The sequence below is a fragment of the Poecilia mexicana genome, unplaced genomic scaffold (genome assembly GCF_051168715.1).
Source record: "Poecilia mexicana isolate PSO_F unplaced genomic scaffold, ASM5116871v1 scaffold_9, whole genome shotgun sequence".
Taxonomy (NCBI): Eukaryota; Metazoa; Chordata; class Actinopteri; order Cyprinodontiformes; family Poeciliidae; genus Poecilia; species Poecilia mexicana.
The window spans coordinates 24944422-24959787 of NW_028263378.1; the positions used below are offsets into that span (position 1 = coordinate 24944422).

At 42.1% G+C, this 15366-nt stretch overlaps 1 protein-coding gene across 4 annotated transcripts in view; it reads left to right on the forward strand.

The window, feature by feature from the left end:
• ncor2 (nuclear receptor corepressor 2) overlaps positions 1–15366 on the forward strand; it is a 115767-nt gene that overhangs the window by 69669 nt on the left and 30732 nt on the right. For all 4 annotated transcript variants that reach the window (XM_088009044.1, XM_015003724.2, XM_015003723.2 and 1 more), the window contains 5 exons: positions 365–546; positions 4689–4849; positions 5988–6050; positions 13381–13523; positions 13619–13757. In XM_088009044.1, the coding sequence (XP_087865170.1) occupies positions 365–546; positions 4689–4849; positions 5988–6050; positions 13381–13523; positions 13619–13757 (688 nt within the window). The remainder of the gene's footprint in view (positions 1–364; positions 547–4688; positions 4850–5987; positions 6051–13380; positions 13524–13618; positions 13758–15366) is intronic.

Genomic DNA, 15366 nt, shown 5'->3' on the forward strand with positions numbered 1-15366 from the left:
AAATGGAGGCAATCATTATTTAAATACTTAAGGGTATAATTGTTTCGACAAGGTGCTGTGACCTGAGGGTCTAAAGTGTTTATCCATCAAAACAAATGTTTTTCTCTTCGCTTATGAAACATGTTTCCTCTAAATGATTCGCGCTGTCGAGCTGAAGGTGGTTCAAGATGTTTAACGAGACGCGTTATTTATTTATTTTTTCCTTCAGGCGACCGGCGCGTTGGATATTTATAACCCGAAGCTTTTTACAGAATTCACTCTGAAATGAATACGAACAGTTAAAATCCACTACCTGCTCAGCCGTGAAATGTTTTGGAGATGTGAAATTTACCGGAGCACTCCGATGTTTGTTGTTTAATTGCAGCACGGCCAGCAGCAGCAGCAGCAGCAGCAGCAACAACAACAGCAGCAGCAGCAGCAGCAGCAGCAACAACAGCAACAAGTGAACCGGAACAGCCAGGACGACAAGGAGAAGGAGGAAAAAGAGAAGGAGGGGGAGAGAGACGAAGAGAAAAATGAAGCTGAAGACAAGGAGGATGGAATGAAGTGAGCCGCTTTTGAGTTCTTCTGAATCGTGCCTGAAATGAAAGGTGTTCGGCACCGAAAAACCGTGTTAAAGCTAAGAAATTTGTTCATTTCCTGACATGCACTTTGTCAAAAACTAAAGTTCGAGTCAGAACTGCATAATGAATCAAAAATATACCACTAACTGATTGGATAGCATTAAGTATTAAGTATTTGCTCCTGGGGTTATATGTGTTTTTTAAAAAATTTTTTCACTGTCGTCACCAGAAAATGTTTCCTGGTGACATTTAAGTGATTTTCTAAAGTCACTGTTGGTTTGCATATGCTGCTGTTGCCCATAGATCATCTGTAGCCTGATGCATAGTTTTTAATAGTTCACATTGTTGAAGTGGGCAGGATGAACTGTAGTACTGTGCAGTAGGGATGTGCCGATCAGGTTTTTTCCTGCCGATGCCGATACCGATCACCCATGAGGGCCGATCACCGATACCGATCACCAATACTGATCACATAATTATTATTTTTTTTTTTATCATAAACCCTACCGGTTACATTATGTGGAAAAAGGAACCATGAATTCACCTTAATTTAGACAAAAACTTGTTTTTAATAACTTTTTCCAAGAAGAAAACTAAACAAAACAGGCATTGTGCAAATTGTACTGCTATTGATAATACTATCTTTAACAGACTGATAACATATGAAGGCTCTGAAGAGGCTAAATAATGCAAAGAGCCAAAATAAAACCTCTCAACATTGCCAAAAAGTTCAAGTATAAAACTTAACATTCAAAGGCAAAAACAGGATCCATTACAATAAACAATCCAGAGTTACTGAATGAAAACTTCCTGTTAGCATGGCGGCTAGCTGATTACTGCTAGCTCTGGTTGGCTGTTTCTGACTGAGCGGAGTAATTATGCAGAACAGGGAGGAGATCGATTATTTTTTTAGAGATTATCTGTCTCATGTTAGGACAGCGAAAGTTTTAATATGTAGGTAAAATGTATTTTTTCAAGTTAGATGCTGCAGCTTTAAGCAGAGGTTCGGTGTGAGAGTCACTACCAGGTGGAGAAGAAGCGAAGCTCCGTCTGTCAAATATTACTACCTGTAGCGTAGCAGCGATTCAACAGCGAGAGCAGAACCAGCGTCTTACATCGCAGCTCGAAGACTTAAATAATTTTCCAGGTTATTTGTTTAGCTTTCTGACCGTCATGCTAATCCGGGTGAGTGTTTGTAGCTGTGCGCTGCTTTACCTGCTATCTGGTCCTCCATATGTCTTTTTTACTGCAGTGAGCCTCGATGTAGCCAAACTCCGTCAAGTATGGCACTGTTTTTATGTCGTATTAGCTTCGTTGTGTTGATGCATTTTGACGTGCTTCAATTTTCCGCCGCAACACGCAAACTTCCCCATTCACTCAGTGTGTTATAGTTCCACATCGCTTAGGATTTGTTGCTGCGCGTTTGCGCAGAGTGAAGGAAAGAGGAGACCAGCTGCACAGGCAGGCTGCGAAATGAGAAGCAGGTGATCGGTATCGGCAACAAGAGCCAATGATTGCCGATCACCGATCATACACTTTTTCACGGAAATCGGTGACCGATCGATCGGCACACCTCTACTGTGCAGTATTTACATACACGACTCTAGTGCTGAAACGATTAATCGATTATTGAAATAATCGTCAACTAACTCAGTAATTGATTAATTGTTAACTGGAGTACACGAAAAGGCCATTTACTGAAAAAGCAACATATTCAGAAGAGTAATTTTTGCCAAAACTGCAAAAATATGTGCATTTAAGATGAAAAAGAAAACTTTTAATCTGTGAATATGTTCTACTAAGTTCTTCTCAAATTTTATAGTTTTCGCTTCACACGCTTGAAGTTCGCCAAAGGAAAGCTATATTATTGCATTTTAGGCAGCAAAATGCTTATTTTCTTTAGAAAGAAATTTAATTATTTATTTACATCTTTCAAAATGTATTTCTAATATTGTATAAAAATAGCTTGAAGTTAAATAAAAGAAAATCTGTAGAATATTTTTTTAAATCCGATTAATTGTCAGAATAATTTATTGCTAAATAGGTAGTCACTGCTCTACACAACTCACTATCTGGGGTTTGTGTGTGAAAGCAGAAGGACAATAACCCTGTACACTGATTAGGCACAACATTATGACCACTGACAGGTGAAATAAATAACACTGCATATCTTTGTATCCTGTCAGTTGTTACAATGTTATTTTTTGAGTCAGTTTTTATTCATAAATACCCAAATAATGTAATCACATGCCACATATGATGGAGCATTGAAAGGATATATTTTGGAAAGCTAGAGTGGATTTTAAAACCTATTTCTTTCAAAACCTACAGCCCGGTTATTCTCCTCCGGCAGATGTTTTCTTTCTGCTTCCTTTCCCGATTCTTATCGTGATGCCAGATCTTCTTTCTCCCACAAGTTCGAAGCTTATGTCTCTCTTTTTTTCTTTTCTTTTAATCCTGGATTGTGTTTTATTTTTTGTGAAAAATAATCTCCATAATTAAACCAGGTGTCACTTTGACACTGTGTGTTGCATGTTTCGTGTATGCGTGTGTGCATGCGTGTGTGCATGCGTGTGTGCGTGTGTGGCACTGGGTGGGTGGACAGGTGGATGCAGTGATCAACGAGCGAATGTTTTCTGGCTGGGTTCCTGCAGAGGATGAAAAACAACAGATGGAATATCACGGCTTTCTGTTGCCTGAGAACTAAAATCTCTGTGTCTGCGGTTAGGTTGTTTATTATGCTGTCAGCTGAGGTTGTATCCTGCAGTTTGTTTCAAGCAATGCCAGCCCATATTTATAAGCATCTGGGCTGAAAAAGAAGATGGTGATGGTGATGTTGATGAACCAGTGGCCATTGCTTCCCTGCTCTGAGGATAGGCCTGGGGACTCTGTGGCTCTTTGCACACCCTGCTGCCTGCCTGTCACCCGTGGCACAGCTGGCTCGCCTATATTTAGAGCGCTACTAGCTCCCTTTGGCAAGATTAATGGAGTAGGAGGAAGATGAATGGAGGAGCAGGAGGTTGAAGCTTTGTTGCCATCTCCTCCATGCCATTGTGGCGACACGCGATAAATTATCCTGAGAGTAAAAAAGAATGAAAGAGCGGTGTAGGCATATCGTACACAATCACAGTTTACTCCCCAACGTCTCTTGCTGAGCAAGATTTCACAGTCTTTTCAGATTGCCCAGAAATATGTGTATTTTAACTTCAATTTGATAACTTAAAATAAAGAAAAGAATAGGGTTCTCTAGTTTGAATTTATTGCTTTAATTTATTTTGTGCTCAAAAGACTTGAATCTTTCAAACAAACTTGGATTAAATGCCTAGAATTATTTTTATTGCGTTGATATTTGAGCAAACTTCTTGGCAGAACTGATAGTTTTTTGTTTCTTTTTAATTATTTGCATTTCTGACAGAGGAATTGCGTTTTCGGGATTGTCCATAACTAAGGTTAAAGTCTGAACCGTAGGTGGTTAGTCTGGCCTTTTTTATCCCCTCAAACAACAGTTTTGATGTTCCTGGCACCGTTGTACTGTAGAAGCCTCAAATTTTGTCCATTTTAAAACAATTTTGCACTAATTGCAGCTTTCTGGTCGTACACAGATTTTTTTTAAAGCCTGACCTTCTGATTCTGACTGATGCCACCGATTTGTCTGTCCTTCTGTGTTGGACATTATGGTTTGGGACAAATGGTTGGAAATATGGCAGAAATGGGTGTTCTGACAGGACAAGGATCCCAACCACATCCTATTATGAAACTGGCTTATAGTAGAAAAAGTAGAAAATGAAATCGATATTGTATGGCCTGCCAGACAATACTGGTTTAAATTAACTATACCTATTCTGATACGGAGGAGTGGTCCCATATCCAGCCAGAAACATAATTATGGATCCAAAAAGCTTCTGATTTCTGCTTAAGATTCAACCATATACATTTGCAAGTTATTTGTATATCTTTGTGTATGTACATTTTATTTCAACCTGTATGGATTTTCTTCATTTTGGGAAAATTGCTATATTGAAAATGAAACTATTTAAATGTCCAGAATTAAAAGAAATTCCTTCTTGATTGTGACTTTTATTCATTTGCAGCATTTCTGACTCTGTCGCCGTCTCTAAAATGCAGGGATGACACTTCTGGAGAAGATGCCGAGGACAAAGAGCCCACTGTGGCTTTCAAGGGAAGACGAACAGCGAACAGTCAGGGCCGCCGCAAAGGTCGCGATACCCGCTCCATGAACAGCGAAGGGGAGGAGACCACCACTCCGCCGCTCAGCAACGAGCTAGGTTGGCACAAATGAGCCTGCTCTCATTTTCTTTTCTTTTTTTTTTTATCTTCACTAAAACTCATGAATGTTGCAATTTGAAAAGTAACTTCTGTAAAACACAAAATCCTGAAAGTGTAGGACAAACCAGTGATAATGTTTCCTCAGAGAGCAATTTGTGAAGTCTTTAACTAGAGGCTACCCATTAAGAATACATGGCAAAAAATAAAAGTTTGTATTTTTTAATTATTAAATAAAATTTCGTAGAAGTTCTAACACCAGTGGTACGAGACAGACAGACAGGGTGACCTTTGATCTACTTGTAGCCTCATGTTCTGAACCACCAGAGTGTACTGTTGTTCCTCCGTTCTCATTGTTTTCTTTTGCAAACTCTTTAGCAAAAGGGACACGCATAATTGGCATAACTCAAATGAAATCCGTCTGAAGTTTTCCTGCCTCAAAAACAGAAGTATTACTTAAGAACAAATAGTCGTGCTCAGCAGTGTTTTCCTGCTTAGATTCCCCTCCCCCTCACCCCCTCAGATAGTAATTCAGTCATGTAACGCTTTAGCTCCGGGCTAGTACAGGATTTGTGATGTTTCAGCAGTTATGTGTGCATGCCGCAGTCGTTCCCGCGGCACAGGTTCAGTCACAGGGATTCCCCAGGTGACGAAGGGTGGAGGAGGAGGACAGGAGTGGGGGGCGGCTGGCAGGAAGCTGCCCCACCCTTGCCACTGTTTGGTCTTCTGCTGGTTAGCGTTGCCAACCGGCCCACTGTGCCCTTCATTGAGTCCATACAGAGGACGTATAAGTGCAGGCTGCAGCCCTCCTGGCAGCCTGGCTCACAGCCTATGCAGGGAAAGCAGCCAGTTGTTATGTCTATAATCATTAACTGACTTCTCTCCTTGGATTTCCTGCTTCCTCCATCTAAAACAAATAGTCCTTAGCAACCAAAGCTGCAGTGCTTCAGTGCAAGCTGCCCTCCCCCCTCTCTCCACCACCCTTTTATTTTCCCCCCCCTTCTTCAATTCATTTCTCTTCTTCCTTTCCTAATGTCAGTCACTCCCTAACTGACTTTATGACAACTGCCCGCTCCCCCGCCTCCTCCCGCCTTCTCTAACTCGCTGCTTCTCTATTTTTTTTTTTTTTTTTTTTGACAGCCAATCTGGAAATGAATGAGAGCTCTCGCTGGACTGAAGAAGAGATGGAAACAGCCAAAAAAGGTAATGCAGATCAAACTTTTTGTCTTCTCGCTCCGGCAGCTTTGATGTGCATTGCAACGAGGTCGTCAGATCAATGAGCGTTAGCCGCCCGAGCGCCGTTTGAAAGCATTGCCGACCGACGCGGGTGTAACTTCCTGTTGGAGAGGCGGCAGCTGCCACGTGCTGCGAGGTTGTGTCTGTGCGTGTGCTTCTCAGTCTGCCTGAAAAGGCGTTTGTTGCTCTTTGGAGCCGTTTCCCTTTCTCTGTGGGTCAAGGCGGTTCGGCTTTTATCAGGGAGGCTGTAAAGTCTGTCCCTTATCAGCAAGCCCCTGCGAATGCAGCAGTCATTAACTCGGGCTGTTTATTGTCCCTGACTGAAGATTACCCAAAAGCCTATGGCTGATTTGCAGAGGTCACTGCCATCCTGCCCGCTTTTCCTCAGCACTAGCTCTGTGTGTGCGTGTGTGTGCATGTGTGTGTGCGTGCGTGTGAGTGTTTCCGAGAGTATTTGATTTGTATATTGGTTGAACCTCAGTTACTGATTGATTGAGCTTCTCGGATTCAGCAAGCTCTTCTGCATACAGCTTTTCTATGTGGGATTCTTTGATCTTTGCTGATGATTTCCCTCAAATATGTTTAGTTATCATATTGTATTTAACAATTTTATTTAATTTTGACTTTTTGCATTAGTAAGTTTTCACCATTCTATGTGGAATAAATGTCTGTCTTAATCTAGAGATGCACCAGCTAGAATATTTCATCTCAGATATCTGGTTTTTGTTACATAAACTATAGCTGAGTCCACTTTTTCTTCAAGAATTCTGTGAAGATATGAACAATATCAAGTGACCAGTAGTTATTTATTTATGTTGATTTTTTTTTTAAAGGACAAAATTATTACTAAGTTGACATTTTTTTGCTGTCTTAAACATCCAAAACACAACACTTTGTAACATGGTACAAAGTATAATAATAATTTCTCTGTACTCCATTAACATTTGCTACACGTCTAAATCATGAGGGACAGTGGATTCTGAGGATCAACATGAGGAGCCACTGCTGCAGATGATACAGTTTTAATTGCTTCTTACATCTATCAGGGTTTTTTCTTAAAATATGTTATTGATGCAGAAGCTGGCCAAAGTAGTTTTGTTTACAGAGGAAAATCAAAATCCGAATGCACTGAAGAATTGGGAATAGCTCTACCTGTTAGTGCTTAGCGAGGAAAGGCCTTTTTTTTTAGCCAATATAAAGTGTGCAATGGATCGGTCATCTCTTGTTTTTTATGTCAGACTTAAAGTTCTAAATTTTGACATCTGTCAGGATTTCCTGAGTAGGCAGCTATTTTGGTGCCGTTCATATGTATTTGGTTAGACTCAGGGTGTCCGCACATCCTTAAAAAGTCTTAAATTCATGCATTTAAAGTTAATTCCTTAAAATGTCATAAATTTGTTTTATAAATTGTAAATTGTCCTTATGTATGATGATCTTAAATTGTACCAGGCTGTTCTGTCTGGTAAAAGTTTGAGTCTCATGCAGACATCTTCATTGCATTCTGTGGTTTAAGGTGGTTGAGGCTACCGGTAATTAGCCGCTAATGTACCCTCGCTAGCTGGCTAGCTTTCCTGTGTCTGCCATGGGTAAGTGCAAATTTATCACCAGTTGGCTGGACAACATTAATTTTTCACCACTGGCTTACTTCTGTTGCCAACCAATACAATGCAAAAAAAAAAACAAAAACAAAAAACAAAAGTTTTAAGCTTGGCGCTACAGAGGCTTTTGCAATGCTTGGTTGAAATACAGCAGGATCCTCCAATCATCTTTTATATTTATAGTTCACAAGTCATGCATTTCATTCAAGGTGGCGTTGAAAAGTCTGAAATTTGACTTGCAGATACCCTGAGTTTGTCTGGTGTGACCCCTTTCTGCTTCTTATTACTAGTCCTTGTCCTCCATTTTAAATCAACCAAAACTGACTTTAAATCTGCTCAGCTTTAGGTAGTGTCTCCTAGTAAGTGTGTGTATGTGTGTTTTTTCTTTCTGTGAGTTACGAGGTTATTTAGTGATAACTGCCGCTGGCCTTGCTTGAACACGGTCCTGTGTAGTAATCCTGGTTAATGTCTTCAGTTCCATTCTCCTGCCGTGGGATTAGTGGGGCACTCCATCCCAGAGGATTAGCCTGGCAGCTCAGTCGAAGCAGAGCTTCTATGAAGGGCTTATGTAACCACAAACACAGGACTCCAGCTACAGTTCAGTAGAGCCGGAGAGGAGGAGCTGCTCTTAATGTTTTTCATCAGCTCTACCAACCATCCTCTAACCCGCCCACAGGGATCGCGTCGCTCCGAGACGCTGAACGTCGCTGCCTTCCTCGGCCCGTTTCTGCACAGTGTTGAATTAAGCTCTTCCAAGTCATGTGCTTGATATGTATATGTTTTAAAGAGGCTTAGGTGTCCTGATGCTATTGTATTTATCCCCTTGAGCTAACCAGATCTGAATAATGACATTACTGTTCTTGGCAGAACATCAGCGCTCCGGCGTGTTGTTGCCAGCCAGTTTAGCCTTAAGCAACGACTCTGCCACACTACTTGGATGGTTTGCACTGATCAGATTTTTCCTGGCTGCTACCGGTTTCAGATTTTCATTGAGGACTGTTTATTCAGATTTTGGCTTTTGTTTTCTATAGAAAAAGTGCAAATAAGAGTCCAAAATGTGCAGGTTGTTCTATGATAGAACTATTAAAACTAGAAGTGTCCCAATCCGATATTGATATCAAAATCAATTATCAGCCAAAAACGAGTTTCTGAATATATTGTCCTGCATCTAAAATCTTGGACACAAGCAGGCAGACCAACTGGTTAATAATGAATGAATCAGTTGTTCTCATTCCTATTGTTGTTGAATATTGTGCTCTGTTACACTGATATCACTTGATCAAGCCTTTTCTAACATTTCCCACTACAATATAAATTACAAAACTATGTATGATTCGTGTCGATATCTAATTGTGTAATTATCGGTATTGGCCAATATTCAAAGCTGCAACATCTTTATCAGAAGTGAAAGAGTGGCATCAGGACACCCCTAAATAAAATATGTCTCCCTGACCTTCACTAGTTTTTGTTAAACTCAAGAAAGCACGTCGAAATGCATGCAGTTGATTGTTTTTATGTAATGCAGATGGTGGGAGTTCTGAGTTTTTCAGAAATTTACCTGCCGTTCAAGGGGAAAAACTGGCCTATTCCGACCTCTGGTCACTATAAACCCTTGGCGACCATTGTGTCTGCATTCTCTCAGCCTCGAGTGCAGCCGTCTTGGTCGGGGGTTTATGTAGGTGCACTAATCTGGTGCAGGAGGAACCCATTTAAAGGAGCAGCAGGCAGGGAAAGCCACGCTATCTCTCCTCTCTTTATTGCGCCGCCGCCGCTCTCGTCTCTCGCTCCTGTCTCTGGGTCAGAAGATGGCAGCGGCCCAGATTGGCAAGAGCTGTGGAAGATTTGGCAAACACCTCTTTTCTCTCCCTCCTCCGCCCCCCGGTCTCCCTTCCTCCCTCTCCCCCTCACTCTGTGTTGTTATAAACTGAAGAGGTCACATTCAAGATGAAAAGCAGGTCAGTCAGGAAAAATGTGAAAGCCTTTATGCTTTCTCATGGTATCAACATCAACTCCTCTCTCTCTCTTCCTCTCTCTCTCCTGCCTGTGTGCCCCTCTTACTCTCCACTTCTGTATCCTTTCCTTTCCCTTTCTCCATTGTCTCTCTGGCTCCGTGGCTGGGTTCCCTCTCTATCTCTTTCCTCTCCCTCGCTGCTCTCTGTTTACTCTTGGACTGCCTGAATGTGTGTTTGTGTCTGTGTGCAAGTGTATTAACAAGAGAGACGGAGGGAGGGTGGGGGCGGCGGCGGCGGTGGCGGTGGGGGAGTTCTAGCGAGTTTGTACTCACTCATGCGTTTGTCTGTTCCAGTGTGTGCGTGCGTGCCGGCGCGCCTGCTGGCAGAGCAAGGCAGGGGGCGGGACAGACCGACGGAAAGAGGGAGGGAGGAAGAGAAGAAAAAAAAGATAGGAGAGATCAGATGAGGGAGAGAAAGGCTGAGCATAGAGCGCCGCCCCACAGTCCCACTTTCCTGTGGAAGTCTTCTCAGACGACCGCCATTGGGGGAAGAGACGCAGCACAGCACAGCAGCACTCACCGGAGCGCTGGGACGACATTAGCGGGAGGAAAAAGGAGAGTGCGAGTGTGAGAGAGAGAGAGAGGAGCATGTGCCATTTCGGAGCATGTCAACTTGACACCGGCTCAAGTTTCCAGCCAGCTGGCAGGAAGAGCACAGCGACCGAGCTGTTTTCATCTCCTCTGCTCTGGATCGGAAGGCCCAGCCCCAGAAGAGCCGCCCAGCCGGGGCTCTAGAGAGACCAGAGCGTCCGACAGAACTGCTCCGCCGCTGGGCCGCAAAATCCACGACTGAGGCAAGGGACAGGGCATGTGACAGACAGGAACAACAACTTTCTGGCCGCACCAGGTGTTGATTGGACTTTCTCGGGGAGGAGCTACTGGAAGTCGAGTGTTGTGATTGGGTGTGGAGACACCACCTGTTTCAGCATGGCTGCTGCTTATTGGATGTTTGTGCCATGTGTGCTCCTGCGGCAGCTAAGTTTCTGAGTCGACCAGAGCTGATTTGTATTGTGTGCTGGCTTATGATTAAATCAACACTGTGCAGCTAGGGTGTCGGACAAAGTGACCTTTTGCTTTCTGTAAATGAACTTTGCTTTCTGTTTTAGTTTTAATGCATGCTGCTCCAAAGAATTTGTCTTACTTTTTTATATATGCATATTTGATGGCTAATGGTGCCTTTGAGCATGTTGGGTAACGAGGTACTTTTAGGGCAAAGGAATCCCCCCTGCTATCTGCTTGTGGGACGGCTGTAAAAGGTTAATGTGTGTTTGTCACATGTCTTGGTCCTCATGGAGAGAGTTAGAGCAACTGGTTTGATTTCTCTTCTTTGCCAGAAAGGCTTTTCTGCTTCAAACTGCAACATTGCACGTGTTTGTTGATGATTTTTTTTTTTAAATTAACCTTAATAGGAAAATTGACAGCAAATACTTGTTGTTTTTGCTTTTAGTGCTCAGATCTGTGCTCAGATGATATCTAATGCCCCTACAGACAGAATAGAAAAAAAATCGGTTTTGTGTGGAGATGCACCGATAAGACTCCAGCAGCTGTTTGCCGATCTCTGGCTTCTGTGATACCTGTGTTGCTTGATACTCTACTTAAAAAGTTTATCATAATATGATACATGAACATAATTCAAAATGTGTTCTAGACTCCCTGACATAAGTATTTTTTATTTATTTATGTGATTATTTGCATTGGGAGCAGTGGCTCTTAAACATGGGTTCTCTTAATTAAAACACAAAATAATTAGAGTTGATCATTAAAACTGAGAGGTCCTGTCTTCCAACTTTTAGATGCATCCCTGATCCAACACACCTGAATGGCCTCTGCAGATCTTGGCGAGATTCTGAAAAACTATTGATTTAAGGCGTGTTCGAGCATTGATGCATATAAATGTTGCAAGACGGCACGTCTTCAGAGCTGGAGTTGATAATATAGATCCTTATTTTAACTCTGAGACGTCCAAATGGTAGCCAACTTTTTTGAATCTAGATGGGCTCCATGACAAAGTTTCAATGCTTCCAACAGTATTGAAGATAGCTGCCTTGCAATAGAAAGACTTCCTGTTATCTTTTAAATGTATAAAATACAGATTTGTTTTCTACATGGGTGTGTTTCCTCTGACTTCATTTGTAAACTCGGCACTAAAAATATCCTGCTTCGATTCTTCCTCACTCGGTAACGGTGTCGACACTGAAGAGCGTTACTGTCAGTGCAACCCGTAAGAGCTTGGTTAGACTTCAGGTTGTTTCAGACTTCAGGTCACCCCTTTGCTAATTTGTACCTACATAATACCATTTCATAATAGTAGTAAACTCATTCGTACTCAAATTATTAAGTTATCACTTGATACGATTATTTCACTTTTGTAGGAAAGTATTTTCAACTGGACCATGTTTGACCCAGTTTTGACTTACTGTGACTCCAAAATAAGTTTACATGACTTCCTGCTGTTGGAAATTATTTATTGGAATGGCATAAGCACCAGCTTTCAGAATCTAGAAAGCTACTTTTAATCCTCGGTTGTCAAAGCGAGATAGCCCGAGTTTAAATGTTAACGAGTTTTCGGTTGGCCGGTGAATTGCTAAACCGATCGGCAACCGATTTCTTAGTGCATCTCTAGTCGTAAATTCGCTTTGGAACAAAAATTTACCAACAAGCTTCATTGCGGAAATTCCGAGCAAACAGTAGTCCAACTCTTTAGCCAGCTGTTAGTAATAATCTTAGTGCTGATTAGTTTGAGGGAGCTTCAGCGTCTGTGACAGATTGACGGAGTGAAGTGACAGGGCTGTAAACAGCTGTCCTTCCCTCTCCTGCAGCTTCCTCTGGCCTTACCGGCTCCATTAAGCGATGAGATGCAGAGACCTCTGAACCCATGTCCAAGGTTATCCCAAGATGTGCTGGCTGCGTGCCTGTTAATAACACCCCCCCACCGCTGCCGCCGCCGCTGCCTCCTCCCTCACACCGCCCCCAACAACCTTTCAAGAATCCTGTCCTGTTGCCAAGACCTGTCAGGCTGGCACAGGAAGCAAGTGGGTGGTGTAAACTAAGCCTCTTACAACACACACAGTTAATGAGCTGCCTTTGGCTAACTGCAGACTCTAAAAGGGAGGGCCACTGGAGCAAATTCTGCACGGTCTTTCTCACTGGGACTTGCACACTGCGATCGCTTGCTGTAGCCCCTTTTTAGCATGTATGCTCCCTGATTGTTTACGTGTGCGCGTAAGGGAGCTTGTGTGTTTCCTGACAGGTTGATCCATCACAGCTCAGGCCCAGCGGGTGCCTGTTGACTCTTGTGTAAGACACAATCATGTGCTTGACTGGGTAAAGGACTTGGGTTTCTTGGAATTGGGTCACATCAAAGTCAGTTAGAAATATGACACAAAGTGACCCCAATGGGGAGAGTTGCTGGTGTGACTGATGGTCCACCTACCACATTATGCCCTAATCGTTTAGACTTTGTGGATGCAGACTGCTATGCTTAGAAAGTTTAAGCCATCTGGACTTATTACTGATGATGGATTACCCAAAACTGGCCTCCTGTGTGATGCATTTCTTACAGGGATGGTTTTGCCTCCTCACAGAGAGAACCTCCTTTCTTTTCTCTACTGTTGCAGATTTTTAGCTGGTAATGCTAACTACAAAGTCCCTTCTCTAATCTCGTCACTTGTCCACTTGTTGGTTCCAGGCCTTCTCCAGTATGGTAGGAATTGGTCCGCCATCTCCAAGATGGTGGGATCGAAAACCGTGTCGCAGTGCAAAAACTTCTACTTCAATTACAAGAAGAGGCAGAAACTGGATGAGATTCTGCAGCAGCATAAAATGAAATCGGTAAGGAAGCCATACCTGCTTCCCACAGTGCTGATGTTTGTACTTTGACTGCGTCTCTGGGGTTGCATGTGAAGCGTGTTCTTGTTTCAACCCAGGAGAAGGAGCGAAAGGCCCGTCGGAGGGGGAAAGCCTCGCAGAATGAAGAGGCGAGCGCTACGTATCCTGCAGAGGAGGAAGAAATTGAGGGTTCAGGAGCCAGCTGCAACGAAGAGGAAGCGCCTGAAGATGGAGAAGGTACATTATTCCTAGGAACATCATGCAATTGGGGAAAAACAACATTCAAGATCCCTCCCAAAACTTTCTTTTAATTAGGAGTATTAAGTATAGTCGAGTTGTCACAATGCTGAGGTTTCATACTCTATAATGTGATTAATTGCAATATGTCAGTATTTTAAGTTTCAACAGTACGGGACAATTCAGTCCTCATTTAAACAAACAGAAATTGAAACTGTCTTCTCTGAGTTTTGCAAAGTGGTAGACGAGATAGCAGTATAATTGTTTATATCCTATGTGCCTTTGAGTCAATCACACTTTTATTTCATCTTAGTCGTGTTCTACTCTGTGCTTCCATTTGCCTTTCAATTTGCTATTGATGTGAATAAATTTCACCACTGAGTGACAAAAAGGATCACTCCACGCTAAAACAAATTGTGTTCAAAACCAACATGGATCTGGTGCATCCAAATCTTTTTTTTATTTATTTTTTATAGTGTAAGCAAGGATTTGATCCATGTATATCTCTTCAGCAGTAGTCCCTGTAAAATCTGGTAATTTTTCTTCAGTGATTAAGTGCTGCAGCAGGTTTGGTTGCTACGAGTTTCTCCTTTTTACTGCTCTAATTGTCAGCTTCAGTCTGGCTCAGACATAACCTGTGTTATTATTAGCCACATTAGCCTCCAATGCCTTTACAACTAAATGGAGGAGTAATGGACAGGGGCACACTGGCTTGTTTTGTTGCTACAGTATTTAGTTGCAGACTGAGCTGCAACTAAATACTTTCCTGCTTTTAATGTTAATTTGTACCGCAGTAGAACGGAGAGTGGCGTGATTCAGAACTTTGACACTGGGAAATGCATCTTGACAGAACACAGTCATTGAGTTGTCTGTGACCGTGAAGGTAATATTTAAACAGTTAGCATTAGCTTCTGTCCGCCAGAAGGTTTACTACTTCAGTGCTGCAGGTACAGGAGTTTTGCTGGCCTTCTTATGTTGCTCCCAACATTTGTGTCGTAGTGTTAGCTAGCATGTGGCATCCTTCAGCCTTCTCTTTTTCCCTTTCTGTTGGTCTCATAGGGGAAGTATACCCGAACGATGCTGTTGTTGTAAACTAAGGAGAATTGCATATGGTTTGTTTTTGATGTAAATTAGTATTTTTCAAAAATAATTTTTTTTGTGTTGCTATTTTAACAAAACCTAAAATGTTACCATAAATTAAAGACCCTCAGTCCCAACAGACATCTTTGCAGCACAAGAAGGAATAGGCAGAATTCAGCTTACTCATCAGTTTTTGCTCAAGAGCAAAAAATCTCCTGCGCAAAATGTAAGATTACATTTTGCACAGGAGATTTGTTTTGTATTATTTACAAAGCCAGTGACAGTTGTCAGGAATATTTCAGAATAAATGGTTTCATTGACATGAATGATTTTGGCCTTTGTGGGCACTCTTCCAATAATTTGCCAATACCAGAGCAAATTTTTTTATTTAGTGCTTTTAGCTAACTTTGAAAACATTTAGTGCACTTAGTTTCCCCTAAGTTAATTATTAAGGATAAATTCTAAAGCTCTATTTTAGTGGACTGTGTTGCAAAATTTTAGTCGAGTAAAGTTCGAGAGTTTTGTTGAA